Source organism: Drosophila persimilis, unplaced genomic scaffold (genome assembly GCF_003286085.1).
Source record: "Drosophila persimilis strain 14011-0111.01,24,50 unplaced genomic scaffold, DperRS2 tig00000002-arrow-pilon, whole genome shotgun sequence".
NCBI lineage: Eukaryota > Metazoa > Arthropoda > Insecta > Diptera > Drosophilidae > Drosophila > Drosophila persimilis.
In genome coordinates this window covers 6,833,509-6,846,683 of record NW_020825289.1, presented here as the reverse complement: position 1 = coordinate 6,846,683, position 13,175 = coordinate 6,833,509, and the positions used below count along the sequence as shown (strand labels likewise).

At 50.4% G+C, this 13,175-nt stretch overlaps 2 protein-coding genes across 3 annotated transcripts; one reads left to right on the top strand and one right to left on the bottom strand.

Moving 5' to 3' along the window:
• Positions 1–182: 182 nt before the first annotated feature.
• LOC6590101 (NADPH oxidase 5) lies at positions 183–7,204 on the top strand. Of its 2 annotated transcripts, XM_002015950.2 has the most exons (13): positions 183–1,142; positions 2,112–2,206; positions 2,941–3,055; positions 3,121–3,339; positions 3,406–3,556; positions 3,621–3,831; positions 3,886–4,106; positions 4,179–5,430; positions 5,496–5,835; positions 5,911–6,081; positions 6,190–6,506; positions 6,565–6,661; positions 6,727–7,204. In XM_002015950.2, the coding sequence occupies exons 1-13, from the start codon at positions 381–383 to the stop codon at positions 6,922–6,924; spliced, it is 4,149 nt and encodes a 1,382-aa protein (XP_002015986.2). In that variant the 5' UTR covers positions 183–380; the 3' UTR covers positions 6,925–7,204. The 2 variants fall into 2 exon arrangements, with proteins under 2 accessions (XP_002015986.2, XP_026841101.1); XM_026985300.1 differs by lacking the exon at positions 5,911–6,081.
• On the bottom strand, positions 7,018–11,499 carry LOC6590100 (inhibitor of Bruton tyrosine kinase). Its single transcript, XM_002015949.2, has 8 exons — positions 11,309–11,499; positions 10,988–11,250; positions 10,353–10,926; positions 10,159–10,286; positions 9,955–10,098; positions 9,301–9,899; positions 8,433–9,241; positions 7,018–8,377 (listed from the first exon to the last, which is right to left on the bottom strand). The coding sequence occupies exons 1-8, from the start codon at positions 11,474–11,476 to the stop codon at positions 7,505–7,507; spliced, it is 3,558 nt and encodes a 1,185-aa protein (XP_002015985.1). The 5' UTR covers positions 11,477–11,499; the 3' UTR covers positions 7,018–7,504.
• Positions 11,500–13,175: the final 1,676 nt, after the last annotated feature.

Below are 13,175 nucleotides of genomic sequence, written 5' to 3'. Positions count from 1 at the left end.
GTTTTCAAAAGCGATCATTCAGCCGAGCCAAGCGGCAGCCAGGCAGCCAGGCAGCAGCCCCCAGAACCCGAGTCAATCCGATTCCCAGCCCCGACACGGCCGAGGCCCTCGTCTCACCTCATTCGTGCGCCGTTGGGGCTTTCGCTTTCAGTTGCTGCTCGCCCCTGCGTCCGATTGGACTTATTATTAAAGTGCTTATTGGCTCTCCGTCGTGCCGAACCGAATCGTATCGAACCGAACCGTTAGACTTCGATCACTGCGGACCCCGAAGCGCGAGGATAATCGAGATTAACGTGATTCAGTGATTGGTATTGATCGACAGGATCTAGAATGTGGTAAAAGTGAACGAACTGTGGTGTATTCAGTGATAAACCTTTAGAATGGATAACGACAACGACTCCAAGAGTCAAGCGGAGAACCATAGGGGCTCGGTGTCCTCGAGCAGGTCTCTGGAAATACCCGTCACCCCCTCGCGTTCCCCTAAGAAGGTCTCCTTCTCTGACGAGCTGCCCACCACGACAGCGGCAGCGGCAGCAGCAGAAGCGGTGCCAAAGTTCGAGTCGCAGTCCCCGGCGCATCAGCCAGTCCCGCTGCAGGCGAGTGGAGTCAGTCACGTGCTGCACCAGGCGGCCCAGTACCTGGAGAGATTACACGGCGGTTCTCGCGATCATCCTGTAGAGGAAGTCCACGCTAGTGCGGATTCAGATGGCGATAGCACCACAAGCGCCGCCGTACTCGACCTGGACTCAACGGATGGAGCTGTGCCGCCACCGTCGGCGACGGCCCCAGTTGGTTTAGTGCTCGCCACCTCTCCCAGCATTCTGATAGCCAACGATGGCAGCAGCAGCGTCGGCAAACAGGAAGCGACGCTGGCGAATACGAACTCGAATCAGATTCAGCATCAGCATCAGCATCAGAGCTGGAGTCCGATTCAGAATCGACATCAGAATACGACTCGGTTGCAATCAAATTTGTACATGGAACGATACAACCTCAATTTAGATAAAAACTGCAGCTCCATGGAGTTGGAGGCACGTCGGGAGAAGCAGCGCTGGCTCTTGATATCGGAGTGCAGTGCGCTCTTTGACGAGGGCGAGGGAAGGCACACACGTGAAGCCTTCCGCAAGCTCTTTCTGGACGAGGTAAGTCGTCGTATCCCTGGGGACTGTCTGTCCCTCCTTCCGCTGCACCATGTACCAGCCTTAATTGTTGTATATCAACGGGTTTAATTACGTCAACCGGGGAGAGATGCCATGCAAATGGGAGCACTGGGAATGGGAATTGGATGCGACAATGGGACCAGGGTACTTGTGCAGTTGCAGCTCTCTGCTGGGTCTGACCTTGTGCCACATATTTGTGGTCATCGCGTCGTGTTGTGGTCCTTTACCTGATGCCAGAATCGAAAACTCGTTTTTTGATTTGTGTCTCTCTCGATGGGCTTACATTTTTTGTGTGTTGTGTTTACTTTCGTGCTTTGTGTTTCGTTTCGTCTGTATTTCGTTTTATGGGCTCCCCGAAAGCTGTCCAACCAGTCATCGCCGCGGTGCGATCCCCCAGTGCTCATCCGTTAAATATGCACATTTTTCATCATCATCTTTGGGACTCCTCTTCGAGGGGCGATCATCGGTGACCAAATGCAAACCGGCTGCTCTAGGCGATCCCATCTTCGATGTGCAGACAATGCTGGGCGCTCATGATCGTGCGATCGAATGTCATTAAAATATTAATAAGCGGATAATTTATGCAAAACATTCATCACCATCACTGCCGCATAGTTGAGTGCGCCGTGGGATCGTATGAACCGAGAACAGTTGGGATTATGCTCATTACGATGCTATACAAGTGGAAATGGCAGTATCTTTCTCTCTCGATCTCAATCCGATGCCAGTGTAAACACTGGAACGCGTATAAATCTTCACGTGCGGGCCATAAACAAATGCTTCTTTAAACAATACAATACGATCATAAATTAATTAACACTTGGCTCGAACTGGAGATCCACATGGGGATGGAGATGCGGATGGGGATAGGGATGGGGATGGGGGCACTCACTGGCAAACTGGACACATAAATTCATTATTTTACAACTTGTTTCTCGGATCTGCTTACAGGAATTCCAGCAAAAGCTCTTCCAGCTCTTCGATCTCGAACGGCATGGTTATCTTCTACAAGACCGCTGGATCGAGCATATCAAGGGGCGTTTAACGTAAGTTTTGTTTTTTTTTTGTTTTTAGCTTTACTCGCAGTTAGATCTCCCTGTGCCCTGTTTTCTGTCTCCGCCTCCTTCCGCGGATCGGTGCTGTGACGGTGCCAAAACAATTAGCTCGCTTGCCAGCAAAAAGGCGAGGAGTAAAAAATGGTAAGCCATGCAGGCTGTCCACTCCACTCGACTCCACACACACGCACCTTTCTGGCGTGCTCCAGGCATTCCAGCTGCGCCAACCAGAAGCCACCGCAAATGCCTCTTGCCACGAATTGAAATGCCAGCGCTACACTTCTCCAAAGCAGTAGTGGAGGCCCCAGTTCAGTGCCGGCCAGGCCAAAGACGTAGTCTGCCGTGCGATGGCATCGCCAATGGCGATGCTATCTGTGTTGTATGTTAACATATACAACAGCTAACATAGTCCGCATGCCTCGACAGCAACAGCAACAGCTAAAGCTGGCACTGAGACTGAGACTGAGACTAAGACTAGAGCTAAAGCTGCGACTGCGACTGGGAATGGAGCTGGGACTAAGACCAAGACCAAGACCCAGACTGAGACTGCGCCAGAAACTGTCATTGGCTGCCTGTCGTAATGAAGTCATTCAAATACAAATATAGCGCGAGCAGCCCAACAGCGGGAGAGGAGATCTGGAGCAGGCCATCGGGAGATGGGGGCCATGGTATTGGGTATCGTTAATGGTAATACTGAGATCGCTCTCTCTGGACTCTGGTTACAGCGACGACCGTCAGATGGACTTTGCCGAGCAGATCGAATCGGTGGCCTATGTGATCTGCGGGGAGAACAGCAGAGTGAGCTTCAAGAACTTCCGCGACATCTGGCATACGCGCGGAGTAAGTAGTAGCCCCGACAGCAGGTGTACATCCATCGACATTCACTAATCCACCACTAATCCTAGATACTGGACAAGTTGTATCGCCTGATAGACATGGATGGGACCAATCTCATTTCCACCAATCAGGTAATGGAGTTTATTTCGCATCTGACCAACTCCCGGCCGCGGACCGGCTTCGACAAGAGCTCTCTAGCCCGCCTGGAGCAGCTGTTCCGCAACACCGTCGGCAACGAGCAGGAGATTCGGCGCGAGGAGTTCCAGAAGATTGTCACCTCCAAAAATGTGGGTTTTGAGTGGTATATTCCATAATTACCTTGAGGTTAAACTCTCTTTCTCGTGTGTGGATAGCCCTTCTTCACGGAGCGTGTCTTTCAAATCTTTGACAAGGACAACTCCGGCTCCATTTCGCTGCAGGAGTTCATTGATGCCATACATCAGTTCTCGGGACAGTCGGCCGATGATAAGATACGCTTCTTGTTCAAGGTCTACGACATAGATGGTAAGTTGAGCGATGGTAGGGATCCGATGAAGATCCACTGTTAATCCATATCCATCCATCGCAGGCGATGGCCTCATTCAGCACAAGGAGCTGCACGATGTGATACGTCACTGCATCAAGGAGAATGGCATGGAGTTCTCCGAAGATCAGATCGAAGACCTCACCAGCGCCATGTTCGAGGATGCGGATCCCCACAACAGCGGCGAGATCACTTACGAGGCGCTCAAAAATCAGCTGAACAAACACGGTGGTCTCCTGGAGAACCTCAGTATAACGTAAGCTCTAGAAAAGAAAAAGAGACTCTAAATTGAATGATTCCCATCTTATAGGATCGATCGCTGGCTGGTGCCCGTGGCCGAGGATCGTCCGGCGGGCACTGGCAGGCTGTGGAACACGATACCTCACCAGCTGACGCTGGCCTACATGAAGAACAACCAGGTTTTTGTCACGTACCTCTTCTTCTACATAGCCGTAAATCTCTGCCTGTTCATCTCACGTGCCATCCAGTACCGGGCCAGCAATGGCTTCGTCATCATAGCCAGAGCCTGCGGTGAGTAGTCGTAGGCCCTTGTAACCTCCGATTCTTACAACCTTCAGCGTCCCATCTTCAAACTCCTTGTAGGACAATGCCTAAACTTCAACTGTGCATGGGTCCTGGTGCTGATGCTGCGGCACTCCCTCACGTATCTCAGGGGACGGGGATTGTCTTCGTATCTGCCGCTGGACCACCATGTCTACCTGCACAAACTGACGGGGATCACAATATCGGTTCTCAGCCTGGTGCACACGATCATGCATCTGTTCAACTTCTCCATCATCGTGATCAACGACCCCAACATCAACGCCGGGCACTACACGATCGGGGAGTGGCTACTGACGGATCGGCCGGGCCTGTTTGGACTGATTCCGGGCTGCGCCAATCCCACGGGCGTCGCCCTGCTGGCCATCCTCGTGGTGATGTTCGTGTGCTCGCAGCCGTTCGTGCGGCGCAAGGGCAGCTTCGAGGTCTTCTACTGGACGCACCTGCTGTACGTCCCCTTTTGGATACTCACCCTGTTCCACGGGCCCAACTTCTGGAAGTGGTTCCTGCTGCCGGGTCTCGTCTACATCGTGGAGCGGGTGCTGCGCTACGTGTGGATGCGGGGCGAGCACGGCAAAACCTATATCAGCTCCGGCCTGCTACTGCCTTCCAAAGTAATCCATCTGGTCATCAAGCGGCCGTTCAACTTCAACTTCCGCCCCGGCGACTATGTGTTCGTGAACATTCCCGCCATCGCCAACTACGAGTGGCACCCGTTCACCATCAGCTCCGCGCCCGAGCAGGAGGACTACATGTGGCTGCACATCCGTACTGTGGGCGAGTGGACCAACCGCCTCTACCGCTACTTCGAGGCCGAGCAGCAGAAGCTGCACAAGAGCGAAGTGGGCCAGCACATGCACGCCATTCCCACGCCCAGCTTCATGCTCCTCAACGAGGCACGCAATCCCGCGCTGAACGGAGACATGGCCACCACCACGTCTACTCCGCAAACAGATTTCCTGGCCCGAAACATGGTGGGACAGGCAAGGCCGCCAGTGCGACCTCCTCGTCAGCATCGCAAGCTCGTGGCCGTCAGTCCCCAAGCACCGGATCCCGCACCAACCACGGGCGTGAATCGTATCCGGAGCATCAAGAAAACCCTGCAGCGAACCTTCTCCAGGAAAGAGCCAGGTGAGCCGAAGGGTAAGCCCAGTCCGCCGGGCGTGGTTAACGGATCCTTCATCGGCGACGGTGAGCGCGAGGATCCAGGAGGTTTCAAGCAGCGGCCGCTGGAAAAGAGCATTTCCCTGCCGGACATCAGCGTAAAGATCAAGAAGCGCAGCCGGCTCAAGGCGTAAGTACATCCGCTCCCGCCAGATCCAGCCAGAATAATCAGTAACCCCATCTTTCCCTTCGAAGTCTTCGTGCCCTGGGCCGTTCGGAGTCGGAGCGTACTTTCGATGACAAGCGGGTACGCCGTGCCCGCAACAACAGCGTTGGCCTGGCGTATCTCAGTCCGCAGAACAAGTCGCTGGCCCAGAGCTTCCGGTACATGCGCAACAAGCCCACCATCATCGCCTTCAAGACGCCCAGCATGGAGGAGCACGAGTCGCAGTCCCAGCTGACGATTGCGCCGGAGAACAGCGGTAGTCCGGCCAGCAGGGCGGAGCAGGGGCAGCTTGCCAAGGCGGAGTCCAGCGACAGGCTTCATATGACCAGGCTCAGCCTGACAGCGGATGTCGTGTGCAAGCCACTCGAGGTATGTTGCCGTAGCGAACCGTAGAACTAACAGATCTGCCACCTGAATCTAACAATCATCCACTCCACCAAAAAGGACAGCAACCAAACGTGGACGAGCAGCAGAAAGTCCATTCTGCGGCGTCCCACATTCCTACGCACTTTGTCCACATCCCTAACCAACCGGGGCGGCGGAGGTGGAGGTGGAGGCGGTAGCTCCACAACTAACAGCGGTAGCAAGGTCACACTAGATGCGGGCGTCATGGAGGTTTGGGTCACACCAACATACACACATACTCAGCCACTCGGCCTGGGGACTAACCCGATCTCATTTGCCAACTTCTCTGTTTCGCCCCGTGTTCCCATACGCTCTTAGATCTTCATTGACGGCCCGTACGGTGCTCCCTCGAGCCACATCTTTGGGGCCCAGCATGCGGTGCTCATCGGCACCGGGATCGGTGTCACGCCCTTCGCCTCCATTTTGCAGTCCATCATGCACCGCTACTGGAAGGCGCGGCACAGCTGTCCACGCTGCCAGTTTGAGTGGGCTAGTGAGATCCCCAAGTCTGTGATGAATCTGCGGAAGGTGGACTTCTTCTGGATCAACCGCGATCAGCGATCCTTCGAGTGGTTTGTGAATCTTCTCTCCCAGCTGGAGATTGAGCAGGCGGAGCTAGGCGGCGCCATGGAACGGTAGGCCCAGAAATATTTTTCTTTCCTAGAGATTTGCTGATAGGTTTGCGTTTCATAGTTTCCTCGATATGCATATGTACATCACAAGTGCCCTGCAGAGGACCGACATGAAAGCGGTGGGTCTTCAGCTAGCCCTGGATCTGCTCCACGAGAAGGTAATATCCGTAAAGCATATCAGTTTCTATTCAATCCATTAAAATGCACCTATTTTCTATATCAGGGCAAGCGGGATCTTATCACGGGTTTGAAGACACGCACAAATGCAGGACGCCCCAACTGGGACAAGGTATTCAAGCAGCTGCAGGCACAGCAAAAGGGCAAGGTGACTGTCTTCTACTGCGGTCCCCCGCAGCTGGCCAAGACGCTGCGCTACAAGTGCGATCAGTACGGGTTCTCATTTCGTAAGGAGTGCTTCTGAAGAAGCCATCCCACCTCTATCTCTCTCCATATCCGTCTCTGTGGTTTTCTCTGTCCATTGTGTCCATTAATCTGTCCCTCCATTGCTATCTCATTTGCATAAGCAACGTGTTTTATTTTCGGGTACGGTTCGGTTAGCGAAGCTTAGATGGCTATTTATTCGTCATATGTTGTTGTTGTCTCATCTGTTGAATGTGTCCCCCACAGCTTGTAAATATCTGTATCCACATACATATAGGTATGTATATCTATATACTCATACAATAAAGTTTGTTACTCGATGTGTCGTCCTCTGATTGCATCCAAGTTCCAGCCAGTACATTATGCGCCCCTTTCCAGGTGGCTCCGAGTTCTACATTTGATTGACGGCACATTCTTACCAATCTTCAAGAGCAGTTACAATTAAAATTACAATACGGACACTCTCATAAAATACAAATTAAAATGCGGCAGCTCCCCGTTGTTGTAGAGGCACCAGAAATCCCACATTAGAAAACATTCCTTTTCTTTGGGCGACTAATTCTGATCTCTAAATATCCGACTATACGGAAGCCTTAGGGGTGATATGTGATATACCACATTCAGTGCTTCAACCAAGTACTGAAGTTGATGTCTGTGGGTCTGGACTTGCGTTCAATGGTTATTGTCTCGTCATCGGTATTGTCCACGTTGTAAAATTCACGCAACTCGGCAATGGCTGTCTCTTCGATCTGAGTGTGGGCCAGTGACTTGTTCCGCATCCTTTCGAAGGACTCCCGCTGTCGTCGCTCATCGGCGAGGATCCTCGAGAAACTTTGTCCCTTTTCCGTAGGCGTTGTTGCGGCAGCCGCTTGGCCCCGCATCATATTGGCAAAAGAGGTGGGGTCCGAAATGCTGCCTGTTGCTGGCGAGTCGCTAAAGGAACTACTCGACGGAGTGGCGGGTGGCAAGCCCCAGGCATTCGGCACAGCCACAGGAGTGGTGGGTTCTTGCTCCACCAGAGGCGAACGCCAGCTCTTCGATTCGGAGGACAGCCGTTTCCGCTGCTTCTGCGACAGTTTCTGAGATTGGGGTGTCAGGGAGCTGAGATCCAGATTGTAGCTCTTACTCAGCGGCGTACTGGTCTCTTCTGCAGGGGAGGTTGGCGGTGGCGTTTGCTCCTTCATTATAGCTCTTTCAATGACCTCTAGCTCTGGCCTCGGTGGCTCTTCCAGCTTAAGTGTGTTGTTCACTTTCAGGGCAGTGTCGGCTAGCTTTCGTTTCTGTTCCTTTTTGTCCACCACACGAGACCAGTTCTTGCCCTCGCTTCGAGTGCTTTCCTGCGGTCCGGTAGTCGCCTCGGGGCCAGAGGCAGACTCACTTACGCTCAGCGATCGCATCATGCTGGATATGGCCTGCTGTTCGTAGTAGTGACGGGCGTCTTGCCTCCGCAAGTCCTTCTGCTTATGCTTGGCTGCCGCCTTTAGCTTTGTTTCCTGAAAAAGAAAAGAGATAATTAGGGAAAGTAACAGGTGCTTACGGCACACAAACCGGGTCCATTCGATAGTCCAGGTCAATATCGCAGTCAACGACAAAACTAAGCAACAGCTCATCTTCTATGGCCTCCGAGAAGGGCGTGATCTGGCGGTAGTCGAAGACATTGGAGAACATCTTACGGTAATGGTCGTTGAGGCATTTGAGAGTCGCCTCATCGCACTGTTCGATGCTGCGGTAGCAGAGAACTCTGGCCAGGTTGTGGCAGATGAAATCCATGCATCCCTTGTGCAGCAGCTTGCAGTTGTACATCGCGGCAAAGTCCAACATCTCGCCGCACTTCCGTATGCTGATCTTGTCTAGAATAAGCGATTCGCAAACGTTCTGCAGCGATTCAATGAAGTACTGATCGCAGAACGTGACCATGTTGTAGAGAAAGGTTTCCGTATAGTTCTGCTTGCAGAATGCCTCTGTATCCAAGCTGTATAGATAGTCCAGGACTGGCTCCATGTACTCAGCGGGCACACCCTCCATGTTGACTGTGGTGCGCTCGGCCCACGAGTGCGTGAACATCATTTCAAAGTACTCCAAGCGTGACACCAGCATGCATTTATGGGCCTCCAGAACCTTCGAATCCTCGCACACGATTCGCACATCGTAGAGCTCTGGATAGTCTGAGCGATGCAGCCGATTGAAACGCTGCCGGGTACTAGGTATGGGAAATTGATTATCTCGTACGTAGCTCTGCAAGTATCTGGCTAGATCGACCAATTGAAACATCTCCAAGTGAGGGATAAACATTTCGCAGGCTTGACTTCGCTCCCGAGGGTTGGCGGGTCCAAGACTTTCCTGGATGCAGTCGATATCTAAAAGAAGGAACACAGCATTTAAAAACTCTTTCCCAAGCAGAATAAATTTCGACTACCATCCTCTGTTGGCCAGTAACTGGTGTAGATATACTTTAGGATCAGCTCAAACATCTTCCCCGTGAGATTTTCAAAATTTAGATAGACATCCTTGTCCAAGTAGATGCGAGTGAGCTCCCTGAGGCCTGGTGCGCGACTATACAGGATAAACTTGTGGGCCGCAAAGCGCTCCCCATCCACATGGAAGACGACATCGTGCACGGCATCCGATTCGCAGGTGTCATGGTAGAGCTTCTTGAAATTGTGCTCCCTGCGTGGCAGTGGGGGCTTGCGGAAGTACTTCATATGCGACTCTTGCAGCACGGCGAACGAGGAGAAGCTCTCGTCGCAAAAGATATCGGTAGCACGATCAATATTGGGAACACGCTGCAGCTCGATGCGGATCACATGATCTCTCGAAATCTCCGTGCGATTCTGATCGTTGTTGTGCCATATATCCATATTGGGTTTGGATTTCTCTTCCAGCATGCCAGCTGGCAGGGCTATCTGATTGCACTTGCCACGATAGACGCAGCCGTCCAAAGACAGTATTAGGACTTGATTGCACTTGTACAGGATCTTTTTAATCTCAGGCAGGCGTATTGGCGAAAAATTACACCTGCAAGGATAATTGTTGTGTGGTTAAACGTTATTAGGGATCCGGAATAACTCACCTGTAAAATTGCTGTGTATTCTCGTACCACAGGAACACCACATTCGTCTCAGTGAGCATCAATAGCTTTAGGGCTGCTGCAGATCCTTTCGTGGAGCTCTTTAAATGACCGCCTATCACCGCAATGCTTTTGAGATCTTCGTAGCTGAAGAAAAGAACATGTACATTAATAATAATATGGGAATAAATAATAGGTAAAACTTACTTAGGAGTCTTAATGTATCTAGTCTTGTCACCATAAAATAACGTAATCATCTTCTCCTCTGTGTAAATTACCGTGGCTGCATTGTTGGCTTCCACAAAGCGGATTGAAGTGCGCGCAGGTAGTTTTATCTGAAATATTACCAAGGTTTTGTATATTTACGTTCTATACTCGTCTAAATATATATAAAGACTGACCAATGTGGGCGCCATAATAGTGTCTGTGGTGCGACTTATACCAAATTGACCCTGATTGGCACCCCAGACGTATACACACTTGGTGCTGTAGGCAATAGAGTGCTGGTCGCAGGCGATCACACGCAGCAGGTCGCTGGCCCCCTTGTCACGCAATGCGACAACCTCCCTGAACTGCGTCAGATTCTCGGGCGCATCACGCACTCCCAGCTGATGGTCGGTGTTGATGCCGCAGGCAAACACCAGCGAACGACGCGTGAGCAGCAGAGAGTGTTGTCGGGAGACACTTATGCACATGATGGAATCGTCGTTCAGCTTCGAAGAGACCTTCACACGCTTCGGCGCCGGCAAGCTGTTCTCCACACCAATGCCCAGACGTCCACCCTTGCCATGGCCGACGGCATAGAGATGACCCTTCTTGTCGCAAAAGAGACTGTGATAGGCTCCCAATGCTACTTGCTCTATCCAGATGTTGGACTTACGAAAGAAATCCACTGCCTGAGGAGCATTGGTGTTCTGCTCGTTGCCAATGCCGAGGTTATAGTTCTTATTGGAGCCCCAGACGAGAACATCGTTCCTGCACGGCGACAGAATTGGTTAGTTTAGGACTGCTTGTATGTAGCTCTGAATGGACTCACTGCGACTCTGTGGTGAAATCTTCGTCGCACTTGCGGCAGATGGCTTGCAGCGGGCACCGTGTGTCTTCGTCTAGCAGTTCCAGACTTGCCCCATAGCGCAGCAGAAGCACAGCACAGTCTATGGAGCCATAGTACAAGGCCCTGTGCAAGGGACTACTGCCAGACTCGTAATCGAGTCCGTTAATGTACGCTCCGTGGTTCAAAAGCCACTCCAGAATCTTATATCGCGCCACCGAAGCTGACATGTGCACAGCTGAACGGCCCTGGGGAAATTTAATAGTGTCAGTGCACACATTGGCGATCACTTAGGGCTCCCCTTACCAGGTCGTCTATGATGTTGGCGAAATTTCCGCAGGTCTTGAAGATGAACGCTCCCAGATTTTGATTGTCGATTCCGCGCTTTGTGAGTGCGGCTGTAATGCTGTTTCCATGTTGGCGACATGTACACTTGGCAGTGCAGTCATATTCCTGGGCCTTGGCAGTTGACATGCAGATATTTCACAATAATTAGCCGCAAAAATTCGTTCAAGTACGTGGAATATGCAGTTGAAATCAGTTTTATCGACCCTCAGACATATACCAAAATATACGGTTTAATTTTAAAAATATACCATAAATATACTGACGACCTCAAGCTCTAATATACATATTCCCCTTTTTTGATATTCCGTGCAATATAACTAACTTAATAGAACCCTCAGTCCTGCCCACATAATTTTATCCGATTAGTGAATCAATTTTCTAATTTCAATTTTCTCTGAAAAAAGGTTTTAGCGAAATAGGTCAAACAGAAAAAGGTTTTAGCGAAATAGGTAACAAAAAAAAAACGAAAGAGGATAGTCGTTCATATTGTTTAATTTGTATATTCCGTTGAATAATTCTGGCTAACTAAAACCCTTAGTTCTGCCCACATAATTTTAGGCCGTTGATGAATAAATTTTCTTCAAGATTGGCTAGTTTTTAGTCCTTGGTTTTATAGTATTTTAGCTAAAACAAGGATTAAACAACCGTAAATATACTGACGAATTAATGTTATATACATATTCCTCGATTTTGATATTCCGTCAAATATTACTAGCTAGATAGATCTATCAGACCTGCCCACATATGTAATTGTATGCAAATAATGAACATTTTTTTCCTACTACGCGATTGCTTTGATTGTGTTTGCCTTAATTTTGGTGCCTCAACAACAATATAGCGTCTCGTATGATTAAGAAGCCCTTGTAGATCCAAGATATGTATCTTTCATCTGAACTTAAAAAAACACGATATCTTTCACCTGAACTGCGCTAAAGTTATTAATTTTTCATTATTTTCGGCGGAATATTAAAATATCCCCTTTCAATGGGTTAATCGTTCTCCGTCAAGGATTGTAAACCATATTCCTCGATTTTGATATTCCGTGGAATATTTCTTGGTGTCCTGCACCTCTCTGGCGATTTTCCCACTTTAAATCTCTCCGGCGGCCTTACCCGTTTGAGTGGTGCCGGATCAATATCTCCAGCTCTATTGGCCAAGACCTTCTCTGGCCGCCAACTGATATGCCGCGATCCCCTCCTCTTACCACGCCAGGTAAATAATTATTTATTTTATTACTTTATTTAAATAATAATAATATAATATATTAAACTTTAATTTTAAAAAATCCTTGAATTTTAACAGGCCGCACCCTCCGGTGGCGAGGAATACCTATTGCGTGCCCGTGGACACCGATATGCCCCATCGTTTACCAGCGACTTCACTCTTCTGGCCTTTTGGTTCGAGTGAACGAGTGTGGGCTCGACGACGGCTGTCCGACGGCTGTATTTGAGTTTTGTCGCGCGAGGCTGTGGTCTTTGGTCCTCATCCTTTTGGGATGTCTATGGGATGTGCTCCTAGCTGGACTCTGGCAGCCACTGGCTGATGAGTCGACAATGTGGTGTCCCGTCCGCTGCAGCAGGGACCAGTGATCGACGGCGGAATCGTTGGTTGACGTCCACTGGAAATGAGTTTCGAGACGCGTAAGTAAATCAGTATAGAATTGTGGCTATATTTTAAAATATATCTTCCTTCACAGAACTTATGTACCCTACCGAGTCGTATCCGATATTCTCCCGCCAGATAGAGTCCTCTCCAGGGCTAACCGGCGTATTCCAGTCGTATTCGAGACACACCGAGTCCTATTCCAGCCAAACAGACTCGTATC